The following is a 25,007-nucleotide window of genomic DNA, read 5'->3' on the forward strand; positions in this document are numbered from 1 at the left end:
TAAGCATGCTTTAAGATGGTATTTATATGCCTTTACTACAGAACCCTTAAAAAGCCATCCTTTATAAGTGTGTAAGACACCGTGCCGTCCATTAGAGGGGGCCGTTGCCTTTCTGAATGTGGCCGTAGGTGCGGCAGCAGAGCCCCCGTCTGCGTGGAGCGTGTGGATATCAGGCTCCTGTGGGCGCGGAGCGACTATGTTCTCTCTGCTCGGTGGCGAAAGTGGAAGCAGCGCGGCGGCCGACTCGCTCTGAACCGTTGATGGGTATGATGTACGGCGATGGAGAGGGAACCGTGTGGGACCGAGTTGGACGCCCCCGACGGGACTGCATGTGTTACCTGGGACCACCTTCCACTCTTATGCCCATGTAAGGACTGAACTACTACCACACGTCATGACTTAACTCAGGGCTTGGCGCCGATCAGGTCCGAAAGCGGTTGTGTTATTTCAGAGCGCACTTTGTTTAGTGGGGAGTCACTTTGAGCTTCATGACAAAGTCTCCTGAATCTACTTGCGCTCTTCAGCTCATGTTCATCATGTGTGAAGACTCTCACTGGACTCAGCTCAGACGAAGTCAGAGGAGTAAGAACTCTAATCTCACTCTTAGTGTGTGTCAGAGTGAGAAGAGTGTCAGAGCGCTGGGAGGTTTATTTACACTAACCTGTCAGCTCTGGACACTGTGATGTCTATGTAGTGAGAGATGGTTGATGTGCAGAGCTTCGTGAACACCTCCCACGTCCAATCAGTGAGGTTGCCAGATTGGGCGGGTTTCTGCCAAATGAAGTGGATTGTGGTTGGATTGGGAGGGTGCTTTAATGGGTGAACCTGTTTTATTATGATTATGATTAATACTATTCTGTAATTTGACCATTTTTGATGTATTAACTTAACAGTCGACTGTAATGCAGGACCAATTTTTTAAAAGTCCTGTATAATTTACTGATTGAAATGTAAAGAGAGCGGTTCAGAGTGGCTCTCTGTTCACTGCTGGTCGCTGTGGTGGTGATAGGAACCAGACGTCCCCCTCACTTAGTGTTCCTACATGAAATGGTTCTGAATTCACTGTCTGATGACTGAGACGCTGTTTTATGATGGTCTTGAGAAGATTTTGGACAGATATGTATCATTTTTAAGGCTCAGAAGACTCGTGTAGGTTCTCTGGTGGTTCTGGATGGTAAATAAAGTGTCTATATCTGTGTTGTAGTCATGGCGACGCCTGGTTCCCATCACCACCACTGTAAAGACGTCTGAACCAGTTCACTCCAAACCCTCTGAATGAGTCTGACTAATGCAAGAATTGAAAAATTGCTCCTTTTACTGACTGTACACAGTAACAGATTATCCGTGATGCTCTGTGTTACTGACCCTATGTGGTTCTGTATCAGATTATCTGTGATGCTCTGTGTTACTGACCCTATGTGGTTCTGTATCAGATTATCAGTGGTGCTCTGTCGTACTGACCCTATGTGGTTCTGTATCAGATTATCTGTGATGCTCTGTGTTACTGACCCTATGTGGTTCTGTATCAGATTATCCGTGGTGCTCTGTCTTACTGACCCTATGTGGTTCTGTATCAGATTATCCATGGTGCTCTGTCTTACTGACCCTATGTGGTTCTGTATCAGATTATCCGTGGTGCTCTGTGTTACTGACCCTATGTGGTTCTGTATCAGATTATCCGTGGTGCTCTGTCTTACTGACCCTATGTGGTTCTGTAACAGATTATCCGTGGTGCTCTCTCTTACTGACCCTATGTGGTTCTGTATCAGATTATCCGTGGTGCTCTGTCTTACTGACCCTATGTGGTTCTGTAACAGATTATCCGTGATGCTCTGTGTTACTGACCCTATGTGGTTCTGCAACAGATTATCCGTGGTGCTCTGTGTTACTGACCCTATGTGGTTCTGTATCAGATTATCCGTGGTGCTCTGTCTTACTGACCCTATGTGGTTCTGTATCAGATTATCCGTGGTGCTCTGTCTTACTGACCCTATGTGGTTCTGTATCAGATTATCCGTGGTGCTCTGTCTTACTGACCCTATGTGGTTCTGTAACAGATTATCCGTGGTGCTCTGTCTTACTGACCCTATGTGGTTCTGTAACAGATTATCCGTGGTGCTCTGTCTTACTGACCCTATGTGGTTCTGTAACAGATTATCCGTGGTGCTCTGTGTTACTGACCCTATGTGGTTCTGTATCAGATTATCTGTGGTGCTCTGTCTTACTGACCCTATGTGGTTCTGTAACAGATTATCCGTGGTGCTCTGTGTTACTGACCCTATGTGGTTCTGCAACAGATTATCCGTGGTGCTCTGTTTTACTGACCCTATGTGGTTCTGTAACAGATTATCCGTGGTGCTCTGTCTTACTGACCCTATGTGGTTCTGTAACAGATTATCCGTGGTGCTCTGTGTTACTGACCCTATGTGGTTCTGTAACAGATTATCCGTGGTGCTCTGTGTTACTGACCCTATGTGGTTCTGTAACAGATTATCCGTGGTGCTCTGTCTTACTGACCCTATGTGGTTCTGTAACAGATTATCCGTGGTGCTCTGTGTTACTGACCCTATGTGGTTCTGTATCAGATTATCCGTGGTGCTCAGTCTTACTGACCCTATGTGGTTCTGTATCAGATTATCTGTGGTGCTCTGTCTTACTGACCCTATGTCGTTCTGTAACAGATTATCCGTGGTGCTCTGTGTTACTGACCCTATGTGGTTCTGCAACAGATTATCCGTGGTGCTCTGTTTTACTGACCCTATGTGGTTCTGTAACAGATTATCCGTGGTGCTCTGTCTTACTGACCCTATGTGGTTCTGTAACAGATTATCCGTGGTGCTCTGTTTTACTGACCCTATGTGGTTCTGTAACAGATTATCCGTGGTGCTCTGTGTTACTGACCCTATGTGGTTCTGTATCAGATTATCCGTGGTGCTCTGTTTTACTGACCCTATGTGGTTCTGTAACAGATTATCCGTGGTGCTCTGTGTTACTGACCCTATGTGGTTCTGTAACAGATTATCCGTGGTGCTCTGTGTTACTGACCCTATGTGGTTCTGTATCAGATTATCCGTGGTGCTCTGTGTTACTGACCCTATGTGGTTCTGTATCAGATTATCCGTGGTGCTCTGTCTTACTGACCCTATGTGGTTCTGTATCAGATTATCCGTGGTGCTCTGTCTTACTGACCCTATGTGGTTCTGTATCAGATTATCCGTGGTGCTCTGTCTTACTGACCCTATGTGATTCTGTATCAGATTATCCGTGATGCTCTGCGTTACTGACCCTATGTGGTTCTGTAACAGATTATCTGGTTCTCTCTACATTACTGACCCTATGTGGTTCTGTAACAGATTATCCATGTTGCTGTGTTACTGACCCTATGTGGTTCTGTAACAGATTATCCGTGGTGCTCTGTCTTACTGACCCTATGTGGTTCTGTATCAGATTATCCGTGGTGCTCTCTCTTACTGACCCTATGTGGTTCTGTAAAAGATTATCCGTGGTGCTCTGTGTTACTGACCCTATGTGGTTCTGTATCAGATTATCCGTGGTGCTCTACGTTACTGACCCTACGTGGTTCTGTAACAGATTATCTGGTTCTCTCTACATTACTGACCCTGTGTGGTTCTGTAACAGATTATCTGGTCCGCTCTATATTACTGACCCTGTGTGGTTCTTTAACAGATTATCCGTGGTGCTCTGTGTTACTGACCCTGTGTGGTTCTGTAACAGATTATCCGTGGTGCTCTGCATTACTGACCCTATGTGGTTCTGTAACAGATTATCTGGTTCTCTCTACATTACTGACCCTGTGTGGTTCTGTAACAGATTATCTGGTCCGCTCTATATTACTGACCCTGTGTGGTTCTTTAACAGATTATCCGTGGTGCTCTGTGTTACTGACCCTATGTGGTTCTGTAACAGATTATCCGTGGTGCTCTGTGTTACTGAACCTATGTGGTTCTGTATCAGATTATCCGTGGTGCTCTGTCTTACTGAACCTATGTGGTTCTGTATCAGATTATCCGTGGTGCTCTGTCTTACTGACCCTATGTGGTTCTGTAACAGATTATCCGTGGTGCTCTGTCTTACTGACCCTATGTGGTTCTGTAACAGATTATCCGTGGTGCTCTGTCTTACTGACCCTATGTGGTTCTGTATCAGATTATCCGTGGTGCTCTGTGTTACTGACCCTATGTGGTTCTGTATCAGATTATCCGTGGTGCTCTGTCTTACTGACCCTATGTGGTTCTGTAACAGATTATCCGTGGTGCTCTGTCTTACTGACCCTATGTGGTTCTGTATCAGATTATCCGTGGTGCTCTGTCTTACTGACCCTATGTGGTTCTGTAACAGATTATCCGTGATGCTCTGTGTTACTGACCCTATGTGGTTCTGCAACAGATTATCCGTGGTGCTCTGTGTTACTGACCCTATGTGGTTCTGTATCAGATTATCCGTGGTGCTCTGTCTTACTGACCCTATGTGGTTCTGTATCAGATTATCCGTGGTGCTCTGTCTTACTGACCCTATGTGGTTCTGTATCAGATTATCCGTGGTGCTCTGTCTTACTGACCCTATGTGGTTCTGTAACAGATTATCCGTGGTGCTCTGTGTTACTGACCCTATGTGGTTCTGTATCAGATTATCTGTGGTGCTCTGTCTTACTGACCCTATGTGGTTCTGTAACAGATTATCCGTGGTGCTCTGTGTTACTGACCCTATGTGGTTCTGCAACAGATTATCCGTGGTGCTCTGTTTTACTGACCCTATGTGGTTCTGTAACAGATTATCCGTGGTGCTCTGTCTTACTGACCCTATGTGGTTCTGTAACAGATTATCCGTGGTGCTCTGTGTTACTGACCCTATGTGGTTCTGTAACAGATTATCCGTGGTGCTCTGTGTTACTGACCCTATGTGGTTCTGTAACAGATTATCCGTGGTGCTCTGTGTTACTGACCCTATGTGGTTCTGTATCAGATTATCCGTGGTGCTCAGTCTTACTGACCCTATGTGGTTCTGTATCAGATTATCTGTGGTGCTCTGTTTTACTGACCCTATGTGGTTCTGTAACAGATTATCCGTGGTGCTCTGTGTTACTGACCCTATGTGGTTCTGCAACAGATTATCCGTGGTGCTCTGTTTTACTGACCCTATGTGGTTCTGTAACAGATTATCCGTGGTGCTCTGTCTTACTGACCCTATGTGGTTCTGTAACAGATTATCCGTGGTGCTCTGTGTTACTGACCCTATGTGGTTCTGTAACAGATTATCCGTGGTGCTCTGTGTTACTGACCCTATGTGGTTCTGTATCAGATTATCCGTGGTGCTCTGTTTTACTGACCCTATGTGGTTCTGTAACAGATTATCCGTGGTGCTCTGTGTTACTGACCCTATGTGGTTCTGTAACAGATTATCCGTGGTGCTCTGTGTTACTGACCCTATGTGGTTCTGTATCAGATTATCCGTGGTGCTCTGTGTTACTGACCCTATGTGGTTCTGTATCAGATTATCCGTGGTGCTCTGTCTTACTGACCCTATGTGGTTCTGTATCAGATTATCCGTGGTGCTCTGTCTTACTGACCCTATGTGGTTCTGTATCAGATTATCCGTGGTGCTCTGTCTTACTGACCCTATGTGGTTCTGTATCAGATTATCCGTGATGCTCTGCGTTACTGACCCTATGTGGTTCTGTAACAGATTATCTGGTTCTCTCTACATTACTGACCCTATGTGGTTCTGTAACAGATTATCCATGTTGCTGTGTTACTGACCCTATGTGGTTCTGTAACAGATTATCCGTGGTGCTCTGTCTTACTGACCCTATGTGGTTCTGTATGAGATTATCCGTGGTGCTCTCTCTTACTGACCCTATGTGGTTCTGTAAAAGATTATCCGTGGTGCTCTGTGTTACTGACCCTATGTGGTTCTGTATCAGATTATCCGTGGTGCTCTGCGTTACTGACCCTACGTGGTTCTGTAACAGATTATCTGGTTCTCTCTACATTACTGACCCTGTGTGGTTCTGTAACAGATTATCTGGTCCGCTCTATATTACTGACCCTGTGTGGTTCTTTAACAGATTATCCGTGGTGCTCTGTGTTACTGACCCTGTGTGGTTCTGTAACAGATTATCCGTGGTGCTCTGCGTTACTGACCCTATGTGGTTCTGTATCAGATTATCCGTGGTGCTCTGCGTTACTGACCCTACGTGGTTCTGTAACAGATTATCTGGTTCTCTCTACATTACTGACCCTGTGTGGTTCTGTAACAGATTATCTGGTCCGCTCTATATTACTGACCCTGTGTGGTTCTTTAACAGATTATCCGTGGTGCTCTGTGTTACTGACCCTGTGTGGTTCTGTAACAGATTATCCGTGGTGCTCTGCATTACTGACCCTATGTGGTTCTGTAACAGATTATCTGGTTCTCTCTACATTACTGACCCTGTGTGGTTCTGTAACAGATTATCTGGTCCGCTCTATATTACTGACCCTGTGTGGTTCTTTAACAGATTATCCGTGGTGCTCTGTGTTACTGACCCTATGTGGTTCTGTAACAGATTATCCGTGGTGCTCTGTGTTACTGAACCTATGTGGTTCTGTATCAGATTATCCGTGGTGCTCTGTCTTACTGAACCTATGTGGTTCTGTATCAGATTATCCGTGGTGCTCTGTCTTACTGACCCTATGTGGTTCTGTAACAGATTATCCGTGGTGCTCTGTGTTACTGACCCTATGTGGTTCTGTAACAGATTATCCGTGGTGCTCTGTCTTACTGACCCTATGTGGTTCTGTATCAGATTATCCGTGGTGCTCTGTGTTACTGACCCTATGTGGTTCTGTATCAGATTATCCGTGGTGCTCTGTCTTACTGACCCTATGTGGTTCTGTAACAGATTATCCGTGGTGCTCTGTCTTACTGACCCTATGTGGTTCTGTATCAGATTATCCGTGGTGCTCTGTCTTACTGACCCTATGTGGTTCTGTAACAGATTATCCGTGATGCTCTGTGTTACTGACCCTATGTGGTTCTGCAACAGATTATCCGTGGTGCTCTGTGTTACTGACCCTATGTGGTTCTGTATCAGATTATCCGTGGTGCTCTGTCTTACTGACCCTATGTGGTTCTGTATCAGATTATCCGTGGTGCTCTGTCTTACTGACCCTATGTGGTTCTGTATCAGATTATCCGTGGTGCTCTGTCTTACTGACCCTATGTGGTTCTGTAACAGATTATCCGTGGTGCTCTGTCTTACTGACCCTATGTGGTTCTGTATCAGATTATCCGTGGTGCTCTGTCTTACTGACCCTATGTGGTTCTGTATCAGATTATCCGTGGTGCTCTGTGTTACTGACCCTATGTGGTTCTGTATCAGATTATCTGTGGTGCTCTGTCTTACTGACCCTATGTGGTTCTGTAACAGATTATCCGTGGTGCTCTGTGTTACTGACCCTATGTGGTTCTGCAACAGATTATCCGTGGTGCTCTGTTTTACTGACCCTATGTGGTTCTGTAACAGATTATCCGTGGTGCTCTGTCTTACTGACCCTATGTGGTTCTGTAACAGATTATCCGTGGTGCTCTGTGTTACTGACCCTATGTGGTTCTGTAACAGATTATCCGTGGTGCTCTGTGTTACTGACCCTATGTGGTTCTGTAACAGATTATCCGTGGTGCTCTGTGTTACTGACCCTATGTGGTTCTGTATCAGATTATCCGTGGTGCTCAGTCTTACTGACCCTATGTGGTTCTGTATCAGATTATCTGTGGTGCTCTGTTTTACTGACCCTATGTGGTTCTGTAACAGATTATCCGTGGTGCTCTGTGTTACTGACCCTATGTGGTTCTGCAACAGATTATCCGTGGTGCTCTGTTTTACTGACCCTATGTGGTTCTGTAACAGATTATCCGTGGTGCTCTGTCTTACTGACCCTATGTGGTTCTGTAACAGATTATCCGTGGTGCTCTGTGTTACTGACCCTATGTGGTTCTGTAACAGATTATCCGTGGTGCTCTGTGTTACTGACCCTATGTGGTTCTGTATCAGATTATCCGTGGTGCTCTGTCTTACTGACCCTATGTGGTTCTGTAACAGATTATCCGTGGTGCTCTGTGTTACTGACCCTATGTGGTTCTGTAACAGATTATCCGTGGTGCTCTGTGTTACTGACCCTATGTGGTTCTGTATCAGATTATCCGTGGTGCTCTGTGTTACTGACCCTATGTGGTTCTGTATCAGATTATCCGTGGTGCTCTGTCTTACTGACCCTATGTGGTTCTGTATCAGATTATCCGTGGTGCTCTGTCTTACTGACCCTATGTGGTTCTGTATCAGATTATCCGTGGTGCTCTGTCTTACTGACCCTATGTGGTTTTGTATCAGATTATCCGTGATGCTCTGCGTTACTGACCCTATGTGGTTCTGTAACAGATTATCTGGTTCTCTCTACATTACTGACCCTATGTGGTTCTGTAACAGATTATCCATGTTGCTGTGTTACTGACCCTATGTGGTTCTGTAACAGATTATCCGTGGTGCTCTGTCTTACTGACCCTATGTGGTTCTGTATCAGATTATCCGTGGTGCTCTCTCTTACTGACCCTATGTGGTTCTGTAAAAGATTATCCGTGGTGCTCTGTGTTACTGACCCTATGTGGTTCTGTATCAGATTATCCGTGGTGCTCTGCGTTACTGACCCTACGTGGTTCTGTAACAGATTATCTGGTTCTCTCTACATTACTGACCCTGTGTGGTTCTGTAACAGATTATCTGGTCCGCTCTATATGACTGACCCTGTGTGGTTCTTTAACAGATTATCCGTGGTGCTCTGTGTTACTGACCCTGTGTGGTTCTGTAACAGATTATCCGTGGTGCTCTGCATTACTGACCCTATGTGGTTCTGTAACAGATTATCTGGTTCTCTCTACATTACTGACCCTGTGTGGTTCTGTAACAGATTATCTGGTCCGCTCTATATTACTGACCCTGTGTGGTTCTTTAACAGATTATCCGTGGTGCTCTGTGTTACTGACCCTGTGTGGTTCTGTAACAGATTATCCGTGGTGCTCTGCGTTACTGACCCTATGTGGTTCTGTAACAGATTATCTGGTTCTCTCTACATTACTGACCCTGTGTGGTTCTGTAACAGATTATCTGGTCCGCTCTATATTACTGACCCTGTGTGGTTCTGTAACAGATTATCCGTGGTGCTCTGTGTTACTGACCCTATGTGGTTCTGTATCAGATTATCCGTGGTGCTCTGTTTTACTGACCCTATGTGGTTCTGTATCAGATTATCCGTGGTGCTCTGTCTTACTGACCCTATGTGGTTCTGTAACAGATTATCTGGTTCACTCTACATTACTGACCCTGTGTGGTTCTGTAACAGATTATCTGGTCCGCTCTATATTACTGACCCTATGTGGTTCTGTATCAGATTATCCGTGGTGCTCTGTCTTACTGACCCTATGTGGTTCTGTATCAGATTATCCGTGGTGCTCTGTCTTACTGACCCTATGTGGTTCTGTATCAGATTATCCGTGATGCTCTGCGTTACTGACCCTATGTGGTTCTGTAACAGATTATCTGGTTCTCTCTACATTACTGACCCTATGTGGTTCTGTAACAGATTATCCATGTTGCTGTGTTACTGACCCTATGTGGTTCTGTAACAGATTATCCGTGGTGCTCTGTCTTACTGACCCTATGTGGTTCTGTATCAGATTATCCGTGGTGCTCTCTCTTACTGACCCTATGTGGTTCTGTAAAAGATTATCCGTGGTGCTCTGTGTTACTGACCCTATGTGGTTCTGTATCAGATTATCCGTGGTGCTCTGCGTTACTGACCCTACGTGGTTCTGTAACAGATTATCTGGTTCTCTCTACATTACTGACCCTGTGTGGTTCTGTAACAGATTATCTGGTCCGCTCTATATGACTGACCCTGTGTGGTTCTTTAACAGATTATCCGTGGTGCTCTGTGTTACTGACCCTGTGTGGTTCTGTAACAGATTATCCGTGGTGCTCTGCATTACTGACCCTATGTGGTTCTGTAACAGATTATCTGGTTCTCTCTACATTACTGACCCTGTGTGGTTCTGTAACAGATTATCTGGTCCGCTCTATATTACTGACCCTGTGTGGTTCTTTAACAGATTATCCGTGGTGCTCTGTGTTACTGACCCTGTGTGGTTCTGTAACAGATTATCCGTGGTGCTCTGCGTTACTGACCCTATGTGGTTCTGTAACAGATTATCTGGTTCTCTCTACAATACTGACCCTGTGTGGTTCTGTAACAGATTATCTGGTCCGCTCTATATTACTGACCCTGTGTGGTTCTGTAACAGATTATCCGTGGTGCTCTGTGTTACTGACCCTATGTGGTTCTGTATCAGATTATCCATGGTGCTCTGTTTTACTGACCCTATGTGGTTCTGTATCAGATTATCCGTGGTGCTCTGTCTTACTGACCCTATGTGGTTCTGTAACAGATTATCTGGTTCACTCTACATTACTGACCCTGTGTGGTTCTGTAACAGATTATCTGGTCCGCTCTATATTACTGACCCTATGTGGTTCTGTATCAGATTATCTGTGGTGCTCTGTCTTACTGACCCTATGTGGTTCTGTATCAGATTATCCGTGGTGCTCTGTCTTACTGACCCTATGTGGTTCTGTATCAGATTATCCGTGATGCTCTGCGTTACTGACCCTATGTGGTTCTGTAACAGATTATCTGGTTCTCTCTACATTACTGACCCTATGTGGTTCTGTAACAGATTATCCATGTTGCTGTGTTACTGACCCTATGTGGTTCTGTAACAGATTATCCGTGGTGCTCTGTCTTACTGACCCTATGTGGTTCTGTAACAGATTATCCGTGGTGCTCTGTCTTACTGACCCTATGTGGTTCTGTAAAAGATTATCCGTGGTGCTCTGTGTTACTGACCCTATGTGGTTCTGTATCAGATTATCCGTGGTGCTCTGTGTTACTGACCCTATGTGGTTCTGTATCAGATTATCCGTGGTGCTCTGCATTACTGACCCTATGTGGTTCTGTAACAGATTATCTGGTTCTCTCTACATTACTGACCCTGTGTGGTTCTGTAACAGATTATCTGGTCCGCTCTATATTACTGACCCTGTGTGGTTCTTTAACAGATTATCCGTGGTGCTCTGTGTTACTGACCCTGTGTGGTTCTGTAACAGATTATCCGTGGTGCTCTGCGTTACTGACCCTATGTGGTTCTGTAACAGATTATCTGGTTCTCTCTACATTACTGACCCTGTGTGGTTCTGTAACAGATTATCTGGTCCGCTCTATATTACTGACCCTGTGTGGTTCTGTAACAGATTATCCGTGGTGCTCTGTGTTACTGACCCTATGTGGTTCTGTATCAGATTATCCATGGTGCTCTGTTTTACTGACCCTATGTGGTTCTGTATCAGATTATCCATGGTGCTCTGTGTTACTGACCCTGTGTGGTTCTGTAACAGATTATCCGTGGTGCTCTGCATTACTGACCCTATGTGGTTCTGTAACAGATTATCTGGTTCTCTCTACATTACTGACCCTGTGTGGTTCTGTAACAGATTATCTGGTCCGCTCTATATTACTGACCCTGTGTGGTTCTTTAACAGATTATCCGTGGTGCTCTGTGTTACTGACCCTGTGTGGTTCTGTAACAGATTATCCGTGGTGCTCTGCGTTACTGACCCTATGTGGTTCTGTAACAGATTATCTGGTTCTCTCTACATTACTGACCCTGTGTGGTTCTGTAACAGATTATCTGGTCCGCTCTATATTACTGACCCTGTTTGGTTCTGTAACAGATTATCCGTGGTGCTCTGTGTTACTGACCCTATGTGGTTCTGTATCAGATTATCCATGGTGCTCTGTTTTACTGACCCTATGTGGTTCTTTATCAGATTATCCGTGGTGCTCTGTGTTACTGACCCTATGTGGTTCTGTAACAGATTATCTGGTTCACTCTACATTACTGACCCTGTGTGGTTCTGTAACAGATTATCTGGTCCGCTCTATATTACTGACCCTATGTGGTTCTGTATCAGATTATCCGTGGTGCTCTGTCTTACTGACCCTATGTGGTTCTGTATCAGATTATCCGTGGTGCTCTGTCTTACTGACCCTATGTGGTTCTGTATCAGATTATCCGTGATGCTCTGCGTTACTGACCCTATGTGGTTCTGTAACAGATTATCTGGTTCTCTCTACATTACTGACCCTATGTGGTTCTGTAACAGATTATCCATGTTGCTGTGTTACTGACCCTATGTGGTTCTGTAACAGATTATCCGTGGTGCTCTGTCTTACTGACCCTATGTGGTTCTGTAACAGATTATCCGTGGTGCTCTGTCTTACTGACCCTATGTGGTTCTGTAAAAGATTATCCGTGGTGCTCTGTGTTACTGACCCTATGTGGTTCTGTATCAGATTATCCGTGGTGCTCTGTGTTACTGACCCTATGTGGTTCTGTATCAGATTATCCGTGGTGCTCTGCATTACTGACCCTATGTGGTTCTGTAACAGATTATCTGGTTCTCTCTACATTACTGACCCTGTGTGGTTCTGTAACAGATTATCTGGTCCGCTCTATATTACTGACCCTGTGTGGTTCTTTAACAGATTATCCGTGGTGCTCTGTGTTACTGACCCTATGTGGTTCTGTAACAGATTATCCGTGGTGCTCTGCGTTACTGACCCTATGTGGTTCTGTAACAGATTATCTGGTTCTCTCTACATTACTGACCCTGTGTGGTTCTGTAACAGATTATCTGGTCCGCTCTATATTACTGACCCTGTGTGGTTCTGTAACAGATTATCCGTGGTGCTCTGTGTTACTGACCCTATGTGGTTCTGTATCAGATTATCCATGGTGCTCTGTTTTACTGACCCTATGTGGTTCTGTATCAGATTATCCGTGGTGCTCTGTCTTACTGACCCTATGTGGTTCTGTAACAGATTATCTGGTTCACTCTACATTACTGACCCTGTGTGGTTCTGTAACAGATTATCTGGTCCGCTCTATATTACTGACCCTATGTGGTTCTGTATCAGATTATCCGTGGTGCTCTGTCTTACTGACCCTATGTGGTTCTGTATCAGATTATCCGTGGTGCTCGGTCTTACTGACCCTATGTGGTTCTGTATCAGATTATCCGTGATGCTCTGCGTTACTGACCCTATGTGGTTCTGTAACAGATTATCTGGTTCTCTCTACATTACTGACCCTATGTGGTTCTGTAACAGATTATCCATGTTGCTGTGTTACTGACTCTATGTGGTTCTGTAACAGATTATCCGTGGTGCTCTGTTTTACTGACCCTATGTGGTTCTGTATCAGATTATCCGTGGTGCTCTCTCTTACTGACCCTATGTGGTTCTTTAACAGATTATCCGTGGTGCTCTGTGTTACTGACCCTGTGTGGTTCTGTAACAGATTATCCGTGGTGCTCTGCGTTACTGACCCTATGTGGTTCTGTAACAGATTATCTGGTTCTCTCTACATTACTGACCCTGTGTGGTTCTGTAACAGATTATCTGGTCCGCTCTATATTACTGACCCTGTGTGGTTCTGTAACAGATTATCCGTGGTGCTCTGTGTTACTGACCCTATGTGGTTCTGTATCAGATTATCCATGGTGCTCTGTTTTACTGACCCTATGTGGTTCTTTATCAGATTATCCGTGGTGCTCTGTGTTACTGACCCTATGTGGTTCTGTAACAGATTATCTGGTTCGCTCTACATTACTGACCCTGTGTGGTTCTGTAACAGATTATCTGGTCCGCTCTATATTACTGACCCTATGTGGTTCTGTATCAGATTATCCGTGGTGCTCTGTCTTACTGACCCTATGTGGTTCTGTATCAGATTATCCGTGGTGCTCTGTCTTACTGACCCTATGTGGTTCTGTATCAGATTATCCGTGATGCTCTGCGTTACTGACCCTATGTGGTTCTGTAACAGATTATCTGGTTCTCTCTACATTACTGACCCTATGTGGTTCTGTAACAGATTATCCATGTTGCTGTGTTACTGACCCTATTTGGTTCTGTAACAGATTATCCGTGGTGCTCTGTCTTACTGACCCTATGTGGTTCTGTAACAGATTATCCGTGGTGCTCTGTCTTACTGACCCTATGTGGTTCTGTAAAAGATTATCCGTGGTGCTCTGTGTTACTGACCCTATGTGGTTCTGTATCAGATTATCCGTGGTGCTCTGTGTTACTGACCCTATGTGGTTCTGTATCAGATTATCCGTGGTGCTCTGCATTACTGACCCTATGTGGTTCTGTAACAGATTATCTGGTTCTCTCTACATTACTGACCCTGTGTGGTTCTGTAACAGATTATCTGGTCCGCTCTATATTACTGACCCTGTGTGGTTCTTTAACAGATTATCCGTGGTGCTCTGTGTTACTGACCCTGTGTGGTTCTGTAACAGATTATCCGTGGTGCTCTGCGTTACTGACCCTATGTGGTTCTGTAACAGATTATCTGGTTCTCTCTACATTACTGACCCTGTGTGGTTCTGTAACAGATTATCTGGTCCGCTCTATATTACTGACCCTGTGTGGTTCTGTAACAGATTATCCGTGGTGCTCTGTGTTACTGACCCTATGTGGTTCTGTATCAGATTATCCATGGTGCTCTGTTTTACTGACCCTATGTGGTTCTGTATCAGATTATCCGTGGTGCTCTGTCTTACTGACCCTATGTGGTTCTGTAACAGATTATCTGGTTCACTCTACATTACTGACCCTGTGTGGTTCTGTAACAGATTATCTGGTCCGCTCTATATTACTGACCCTATGTGGTTCTGTATCAGATTATCCGTGGTGCTCTGTCTTACTGACCCTATGTGGTTCTGTATCAGATTATCCGTGATGCTCTGCGTTACTGACCCTATGTGGTTCTGTAACAGATTATCTGGTTCTCTCTACATTACTGACCCTATGTGGTTCTGTAACAGATTATCCATGTTGCTGTGTTACTGACCCTATGTGGTTCTGTAACAGATTATCCGTGGTGCTCTGTCTTACTGACCCTATGTGGTTCTGTAACAGATTATCCGTGGTGCTCTGTCTTACTGACCCTATGTGGTTCTGTAAAAGATTATCCGTGGTGCTCTGTGTTACTGACCCTATGTGGTTCTGTATCAGATTATCCGTGGTGCTCTGTGTTACTGACCCTATGTGGTTCTGTATCAGATTATCCGTGGTGCTCTGCATTACTGACCCTATGTGGTTCTGTAACAGATTATCTGGTTCTCTCTACATTACTGACCCTGTGTGGTTCTGTAACAGATTATCTGGTCCGCTCTATATTACTGACCCTGTGTGGTTCTTTAACAGATTATCCGTGGTGCTCTGTGTTACTGACCCTGTGTGGTTCTGTAACAGATTATCCGTGGTGCTCTGCGTTACTGACCCTATGTGGTTCTGTAACAGATTATCTGGTTCTCTCTACATTACTGACCCTGTGTGGTTCTGTAACAGATTATCTGGTCCGCTCTATATTACTGACCCTGTGTGGTTCTGTAACAGATTATCCGTGGTGCTCTGTGTTACTGACCCTATGTGGTTCTGTATCAGATTATCCATGGTGCTCTGTTTTACTGACCCTATGTGGTTCTGTATCAGATTATCCGTGGTGCTCTGTCTTACTGACCCTATGTGGTTCTGTAACAGATTATCTGGTTCACTCTACATTACTGACCCTGTGTGGTTCTGTAACAGATTATCTGGTCCGCTCTATATTACTGACCCTATGTGGTTCTGTATCAGATTATCCGTGGTGCTCTGTCTTACTGACCCTATGTGGTTCTGTATCAGATTATCCGTGGTGCTCGGTCTTACTGACCCTATGTGGTTCTGTATCAGATTATCCGTGATGCTCTGCGTTACTGACCCTATGTGGTTCTGTAACAGATTATCTGGTTCTCTCTACATTACTGACCCTATGTGGTTCTGTAACAGATTATCCATGTTGCTGTGTTACTGACTCTATGTGGTTCTGTAACAGATTATCCCTGGTGCTCTGTTTTACTGACCCTATGTGGTTCTGTATCAGATTATCCGTGGTGCTCTCTCTTACTGACCCTATGTGGTTCTGTAAAAGATTATCCGTGGTGCTCTGTGTTACTGACCCTATGTGGTTCTGTTTCAGATTATCCGTGGTGCTCTGCGTTACTGACCCTACGTGGTTCTGTAACAGATTATCTGGTCCGCTCTATATTACTGACCCTGTGTGGTTCTTTAACAGATTATCCGTGGTGCTCTGTGTTACTGACCCTGTGTGGTTCTGTATCAGATTATCCGTGGTGCTCTGCATTACTGACCCTATGTGGTTCTGTAACAGATTATCTGGTTCTCTCTACATTACTGACCCTGTGTGGTTCTGTAACAGATTATCTGGTCCGCTCTATATTACTGACCCTGTGTGGTTCTTTAACAGATTATCCGTGGTGCTCTGTGTTACTGACCCTGTGTGGTTCTGTAACAGATTATCCGTGGTGCTCTGTGTTACTGACCCTATGTGGTTCTGTAACAGATTATCTGGTTCTCTCTACATTACTGACCCTGTGTGGTTCTGTAACAGATTATCTGGTCCGCTCTATATTACTGACCCTGTGTGGTTCTGTAACAGATTATCCGTGGTGCTCTGTGTTACTGACCCTATGTGGTTCTGTATCAGATTATCCATGGTGCTCTGTTTTACTGACCCTATGTGGTTCTGTATCAGATTATCCGTGGTGCTCTGTCTTACTGACCCTATGTGGTTCTGTAACAGATTATCTGGTTCACTCTACATTACTGACCCTGTGTGGTTCTGTAACAGATTATCTGGTCCGCTCTATATTACTGACCCTATGTGGTTCTGTATCAGATTATCCGTGGTGCTCTGTTTTACTGACCCTATGTGGTTCTGTATCAGATTATCCGTGGTGCTCTTGCTTACTGACCCTATATGGTGTTGTATCAGATTATCCGTGATGCTCTGCGTTACTGACCCTATGTGGTTCTGTAACAGATTATCTGGTTCTCTCTACATTACTGACCCTATGTGGTTCTGTAACAGATTATCCATGTTGCTGTGTTACTGACCCTATGTGGTTCTGTAACAGATTATCTGTGGTGCTCTGTCTTACTGACCCTATGTGGTTCTGTAAAAGATTATCCGTGGTGCTCTGTCTTACTGACCCTATGTGGTTCTGTATCAGATTATCCGTGGTGCTCTGTCTTACTGACCCTATGTGGTTCTGTAAAAGATTATCCGTGGTGCTCTGTGTTACTGACCCTATGTGGTTCTGTATCAGATTATCCGTGGTGCTCTGCGTTACTGACCCTACGTGGTTCTGTAACAGATTATCTGTTTCTCTCTACATTACTGACCCTGTGTGGTTCTGTAACAGATTATCTGGTCCGCTCTATATTACTGACCCTGTGTGGTTCTTTAACAGATTATCCGTGGTGCTCTGTGTTACTGACCCTGTGTGGTTCTGTAACAGATTATCCGTGGTGCTCTGCGTTACTGACCCTATGTGGTTCTGTAACAGATTATCTGGTTCTCTCTACATTACTGACCCTGTGTGGTTCTGTAACAGATTATCTGGTCCGCTCTATATTACTGACCCTGTGTGGTTCTTTAACAGATTATCCGTGGTGCTCTGTGTTACTGACCCTGTGTGGTTCTGTAACAGATTATCCGTGGTGCTCTGCGTTACTGACCCTATGTGGTTCTGTAACAGATTATCTGGTTCTCTCTACATTACTGACCCTGTGTGGTTCTGTAACAGATTATCTGGTCCGCTCTATATTACTGACCCTGTGTGGTTCTGTAACAGATTATCCGTGGTGCTCTGTGTTACTGACCCTATGTGGTTCTGTATCAGATTATCCATGGTGCTCTGTTTTACTGACCCTATGTGGTTCTGTATCAGATTATCCGTGGTGCTCTGTCTTACTGACCCTATGTGGTTCTGTAACAGATTATCTGGTTCACTCTACATTACTGACCCTGTGTGGTTCTGTAACAGATTATCTGGTCCGCTCTATATTACTGACCCTGTGTGGTTCTTTAACAGATTATCCGTGGTGCTCTGTGTTACTGACCCTATGTGGTTCTGTAACAGATTATCCGTGGTGCTCTGTCTTACTGACCCTATGTGGTTCTGTATCAGATTATCCATGGTGCTCTGTTTTACTGACCCTATGTGGTTCTGTATCAGATTATCCGTGGTGCTCTGTGTTACTGACCCTATGTGGTTCTGTATCAGATTATCCGTGGTGCTCTGTGTTACTGACCCTATGTGGTTCTGTAACAGATTATCCGTGGTGCTCTGTGTTACTGACCCTATGTGGTTCTGTAACAGATTATCTGGTCCGCTCTATATTACTGACCCTGTGTGGTTCTGTAACAGATTATCCGTGGTGCTCTGTGTTACTGACCCTATGTGGTTCTGTATCAGATTATCCATGGTGCTCTGTTTTACTGACCCTATGTGGTTCTGTATCAGATTATCCGTGGTGCTCTGCGTTGCTGACCCTACGTGGTTCTGTAACAGATTATCTGGTTCGCCCAGGAAGTTCTTTGATGTTTAATGTTTTGGGTGTTTTTTATGCATTTTTTGGCTGAAAACTATTAAAGCAATCTGGCAACCCTGGCCACGTTACAGTAAACTCTGCCTAAACTAAAGTGACCTTCCCTCCCTGCCAGTCAGCAGGGCTGCCCGGTCAGCGCGCCGGGGCGTGGCGACAGGTGAGGGAGGCAGTTATGAAGTTTCAGGACGACAGAATTTTGACTGGAAACGTCGGATTTCGAATGTTTTTGGGGCAGTTTGTTTCACACCACCTGAAAGCGAGGGCAGGTAAAGCTGAATTCTAGGCTCAGTTGGAGAGCGGTGTCCAGTCTGAGACTGACGTCATAAAACTCTTCCAATTCAGTTTCAGTTCAGCTCCGCTTCAGATGTTGTGCTACAGATTCCACCGATTCAGACGAATGGATTCTAGTTCATGTTTCTGAAGGCGTGAGTGTAACTCCACTGGCACTGAGGAGCGATGAAGCTCAGAGAAAGGCTCTGAGGCCTCGCAGCCGCCCTCAGCGCTGCCGAGTCTCCTCCTGGCGCCGCCGTGGCTGTGTGAGTGTGCAGAGCGTGCTGTAGTAAGCGCCAGTCACTTTCGCTTAGCGTCTCTCAGCCTCCCTGCCAGCCGAGGGGGGAGGCTTCCCGCCGCTAGCGGGCCGCGGGAAGGAGACGGGCGGTACGGTGGTGGAGAAAGCCTGTGGGTGAGTTACAGTAGACCGCGGAGATGTTCTGTTTGGAAAAGGCAGAATTCTGCATTTAGTAACGCAGCCAGGCCGGTGTTATGAGAAGGGGTCCCGGCGGGCTGCGGTCTCACCTGGAGCTGTGAGAGCCCAGACTAACCGCCTCTCTGCTCCTGTCCTCTCCAGCGGCATGCGGAAGTCTCCCGACGTCAGTCCCAGGCGGCTGTCCGACATCAGCCCACAACTCCGGCAGCTGAAGTACCTGGTGGTGGACGAGTCCATCAAGGAGGACCTGAAGTCGTCCCGTTCGGTGGAGGACATCAACAGCGCGTCCATCGAGGAGAGGATCTTGAGAATAACTGGCTATTACGGCTACCAGCCATGGAAGTCCGTGTACAGCAGTAAGCAGCCTGTCTTTATCACTGTCTTTACATGTACGTGTGCTTGAGCTCTGCAGACCACAGGATGTGTGGACCACCCGGCCCACTGTCCACCATTTTAAACAGGTCTGAGGTCTTTTCCCCGACAGAATCACAGCAGTGAAAGCAGTTGACTGTGTGACGGCACGATTGAAATGGCTTTCATCCACATCTCTCTTAAAGGGGAGCTCCACTAAATTTAGAATTTCTGCATAATTAAATGATTAAGATGTAAATAAAGTGGTTCAGGGTGGTTTGGTGGAGTCAGGGATCCAGATGCTGTGAACAGAAAGCTGTTACATGAAATGGTTATGACTATAAATGCCTGATGCCCCAGAGATGTTCACAATAACGTTTGGTATAAAACATTTTTAAAATCCATTCATGGCAGAGGGTTTCATGCAGGGCGTTCGAAGGAATAAAATGAGGCTCTAAAACTTTCCTCACAGAAAGTTCCTCCATGAACTGGTTCTGAATTCACTGCCTGATGACTGAGACGCTGTTTTATGAGAGTTTAGAGAACTTCAACTCCATTCATGGTGGAGGGAGACATGCAGGGCGCTGTGCGGCAAAATAGTCCCCAAAGAAAACTCATTATTCCAGATTTTCCACTGTTTTCCATCATCAACATTCCATATAAGCTCAGAAGACTCGTGTAGGTTCTCTGGTGGTTCTGGATAGTGGATAAATTTCTATATTTAGGGCTGAACGATTATCTCATTGTGATAATTTGAGGTTTAGATCTATTTTTTTGTTCCAAGAAGACCAGAATTTGTGTTGAAGCTTGACCCCTAACATAGTGCGCCAGAGAGGTTTGGGTGCCTCTGATTGGTCTAACTCATCTCCAGGCAGTCTCTGTGTTATGAAGATGTTTTTGATAATGTAGGCTGCATATTTTTTAAATTGCGATTTTGCTATAAAAACGATGAATCTTTCAGCCCTGGCTTTATCTGTGTTGTAGTCATGGCGACGCCTGGTTCCTCCACCACTGTAAAGACGTCTGAACCATTTGACACCAAACCCTCTGAACCTCTCTGGTTACATCTTAGTGACTGAACTACACAGAAAAGTGTAAAAATCTGTGGACCTGAGCTTTAAAAGCAGGATCATCCATCTTTCTGTGAAAGGTCCATTGTAAATGCCAGTTTGTTCAGGGCAGCACCTCCCTAGCAGCGTGGTGGGCTGGCAGTGATGGCTCACTGTTGTGTTCACCCAGTAGCTTTACTCCGCTGCTATAGGAAGGGCTGCTGATTCTGTTTACACCTCTTTTGTCTGGCTGTTCCTCGTACATAAAAGGACTGTAACAGCGTGTGGGATCTGTTGTGTTCGCCCAAACAAGCACAGCCTGGTGGCTCTGCAGTGAGCATCAACACCAGACCTCAAACGCAGAGAGAATACAGCACCAGCATAAGCTGAAAACAACGTGCATCCCAATGGATCAACAGCAGCTCCAACCAGCGCTGCTGCTCCTGAACGGCTTCCTTCAGAAAGCTGTGTAGCTCAGAGCGGTTCTCTGTTCTAGATAAACTTACTGAGTCAGAGCTGTTCACAGTGGTGGTGATGGGAACCAGACTTCCCTCTAAAAGCTCCTCACAGTGGTGGTGATGGGAACCAGACGTCCCCTCTAAAAGCTCCTCACAGTGGTGGTGATGGGAACCAGACGTCCCTCTAAAAGCTCCTCACAGAAAGTTCCTACATGAACTGGTTCTGAATTCACTGCCTGATGACTGAGACGCTGTTTTATGAGAGTTTAGAGAACTTCAACTCCATTCATGGTGGAGGGTGACATGCAGGGCACTGTGCGGCAAAATGGTCCCCAAACTCAATATTCCAGATTCTCCACTGCTTTCCATCATCAACATTCCAGATAAGCTCAGAAGACTTGTGTAGGTTCTCTGGAGGTTCTGGATTTGTGTTGTAGTCATGGCGACCCCTGGGGCTGAATTCACAAACGAGCCTTGAGAAAGAAAATCTTCTTAATGTGTTTTTTCTTAACGTCATTTTAAAATTGTTATTCTGCAAATAACTTATTAAGAATCATCTTATTTTCCTTTCTCAGATTCCTGAAAGTATTACCTTCTTAATTGTTTGACGAGGTCAGCATCTGAATTTATCACAGGCGCTGCCTCTGCTCGTCCTGCCCGTCCTCATCCTCCAGCGCAGTTATCGTATTTTCCAACGCAGATTTTTTCCTGTTGGCCGTTTGTTCCTCCATCATCTCTAGTTCTTATTTGCTAATATTTTTAAACACTTGGTTTGATGCTTTTCCTCCAGTTTGCTCCTCTGAGTAGATTAAAGTAAATAATGGAAATCAATGTCAAATTCAAAATGTGTCTCTCATCATTTATGGTACCTGGTAAAATGCAATGTAGCATTGAAAACAAAAGATTTTCTAAATGAAGTTTATTTTAGGAGAATATTTGAGAGCTTGGTATGTTTTTTTGAGGACATCCTAATGAGCGTCTTAGTGTTAGGAACGTTTTTTCCTAAACAAGTGTTCATGAATCCGGCCCCTGGATCCTGTCACCACCACTGTAAAGACATCCGAACCATTTCACACCAAACCCCTCTGAACCTCTCTGGTTACGAGTTGTGAGCTTCCGAGCGGCCGAGAGAATCAGAGAGCTGTTTTTATTGTGTGTGTGTTTGGTAGAGGCCTCAGAGGCAGAGAGGCAGAGTGAGAGAGTTCTGCTGAGGCGTTCTCCAAGGCCCTGGGGATCTGCACGCACATGCATCTTCCAGACCCGTTGGACAACAGCGCTCGCAGACAGCTCTGATAAAGATCAGATCTTTTTCCGTACTCATTATCTCAGATGGTTGCCACGACCACAGAACAGTGGAACGTGTCTGGTTCCTGTCACTGCTACCCAGCGCACACTGTCCTCTGAGCGTGCTCTCCCAGACCCAGGCCTTCTTCTGCTCCGTCCCAGCTCAGCTCTCTTCTCTCAGCACCTCCGGCCTTAAGACGTTGATTTACATGGACTGTTTACAGCTAGGATTTAGGCAACGGTTCCGAAAACACTGTGTGAATACTGAAGAACGATGCCAGAATTATGCCATTTTACCGTCAAATATGTGCATAATAAATGTTTGTTCAGTTTTTCAGATGTGTATATATATATATATATATAAAACAGGAGGTGGTCAGAATGATATCCATATATATATATATATATATATATATATATATGTAGAGATATATCCAGACTCATTCAGAGGGTTCGGTGTGAACTGGTTCAGACGTCTTCACAGTGGTGGTGATGGGAACCAGGCGTCGCCATGACTACAACACAGATATAGACACTTTATTTACCATCCAGAACCACCAGAGAACCTACACGAGTCTACTGAGCTTATATGGAATGTTGATGATGGAAAACAGTGGAAAATCTGGAATAATGAGTTTTCTTTGGGGACTATTTTGATGCACAGCGCCCTGCATGTCTCCCCACGTATGTATACACACACACACGCACACACACACACATACACCATATACACCATATATATATATGTAACATTCTGACCACCTCCTTGTTTCTCCACTCACTGTCCACTTTATCAGCTCCACTGACCGTATAGTTCCACTCTGTAGTTCTACAGTTACAGACTGTAGTCCATCTGTTTCTCTGATACTCTGTTACCCTGTTCTTCAGTGGTCAGGACCCCCATGGACCCTCACAGGGCAGGTACTATTGGGGTAGTAGGTCATTCTCAGCACTGGTGGTGGTGGTGTGTTAGTGTGTGTTGTGCTGGTGTGAGTGGATCAGTGTCTGGCGAGTTCACTGTTAGGACTCAGAGTAGCATCACGGTGATTTTGAAGCTGTTACTTTAAGGCCAAACTGTGTTATAATGTTGCTATAGATGGTTAAACTGTCTAGGCTGCACCGGTCGGGATAGGTTTGAAACGACGGCCCAGCCACAAGCCAGAAACTGTTGTAAACAAACGTATATGCTTCTCACGTAGTCTTCGTCTTCATTGGCGCAGCAGAATGGACGATGCGAGACTGACCCGTGCACCGCCCACAGATCTGTGTTACGATCAGAGTGAATCTCCAGTCTGCAGCTCTGCTGAGCAGCTCTGCCACCGCAGTGTTCCTTTCATTCACACTACACTAATTACAGTTTTCTTAAATATATAACAAAAACCAAAACCCACCCGGTGTAGGTCTACTCAGGTTAAACTTACCCCTACCCTGTTTAACCCTACCCTGTTTAACCCTACCCTGTTTAGCCCTACCCTGTTTAGCCCTACCCTGTTTAGCCCTACCCTGTTTAACCCAACCCTGTTTAGCCCTACCCTGTTTAGCCCTACCCTGTTTAGCCCTACCCTGTTTAACCCAACCCTGTTTAGCCCTACCCTGTTTAGCCCTCCCCTGTTTAACCATACCCTGTTTAGCCCTACCCTGTTTAGCCCTACCCTGTTTAGCCCTACCCGGGTCTGCGTTTTCCCGTTTCAGGACATCTTTGGCCTTTATAACGTTTCTTCACTGCTGAAGTGGAAGAAAAGCCTGATCATCGTGTTTATAACAGGGCTGGAATCTCTTTTTCAGTTTTCCCAAACCAGCCATAAAAAGTGAAAATGACTCATCCACCCAGATTGTTTTCTTCCCTGACTAACGTCTGAGCCGAGCTCTGCACCGGGGCATCTTTTGCTTTGGCTTTTCCAAATGGCAGCCGCGTCACAGGAGTCAGCTGTGTGAAGCCAGCGCAAAGCCAGCGAGTCAAACACACACAAGACGGTCCTCTGGTAACTTCTGAGTCTTCATTTAAATCATTAACATAATATCTGAACATTTTAATTGATTATAACTGTTTATTTTTGTGATGCTCAGGTCTCAGGCTATCACAGCGGCAGTGCTTCCTCGTCTGGCGTACGCCGCCGTGGCTTTTAACCCAGCTCCGACTTGATGACCACAGTTAGTGGACACGTCCAATCTGGACACCAAGTGTTTAATCACCTTCGCAGCCAGCTGAACATCAGTCAGTGTGTGAGGTGTAGTCAGAGGGATTCAGAGCGGTTTGGTGGGAAATGGTTCAGACATCTTTACAGTGGTGTGCAGTGCTTGGCAGTGAAAGCGTGTTGGACTTCCGCTGCTCTGAAGCGTTTTACCGTTTTGACCTCTCGGCTGTGGCGTAACAGCCTTTCCTACAGCGCTGCAGTAATGGCAGGAGTGTGGAGCCGACTCCACGGTGTTCATTACACTTTCAGCAGCGGCTCTTCCTCTCGACTTCCATCTGTCACATCAAGCTCCTCCATCCTTCAATCAAACGAGAAGCCGGCAACTGATATAA

The 25,007-nt window shown here is 45.4% G+C and overlaps 1 protein-coding gene across 1 annotated transcript in view; it reads left to right on the top strand.

The window, feature by feature from the left end:
* The first annotated feature begins 260 nt into the window (after nucleotides 1-260).
* slc35f3b (solute carrier family 35 member F3b) overlaps nucleotides 261-25,007 on the top strand; it is a 128,742-nt gene continuing 103,995 nt past the window's right edge. Inside the window, exons 1-2 of the mRNA XM_037532969.1 lie at nucleotides 261-367; nucleotides 19,480-19,694. Coding sequence (XP_037388866.1) covers nucleotides 261-367; nucleotides 19,480-19,694 — 322 coding nt within the window. The remainder of the gene's footprint in view (nucleotides 368-19,479; nucleotides 19,695-25,007) is intronic.

Source organism: Pygocentrus nattereri, chromosome 22 (genome assembly GCF_015220715.1).
Source record: "Pygocentrus nattereri isolate fPygNat1 chromosome 22, fPygNat1.pri, whole genome shotgun sequence".
Taxonomy (NCBI): domain Eukaryota; kingdom Metazoa; phylum Chordata; class Actinopteri; order Characiformes; family Serrasalmidae; genus Pygocentrus; species Pygocentrus nattereri.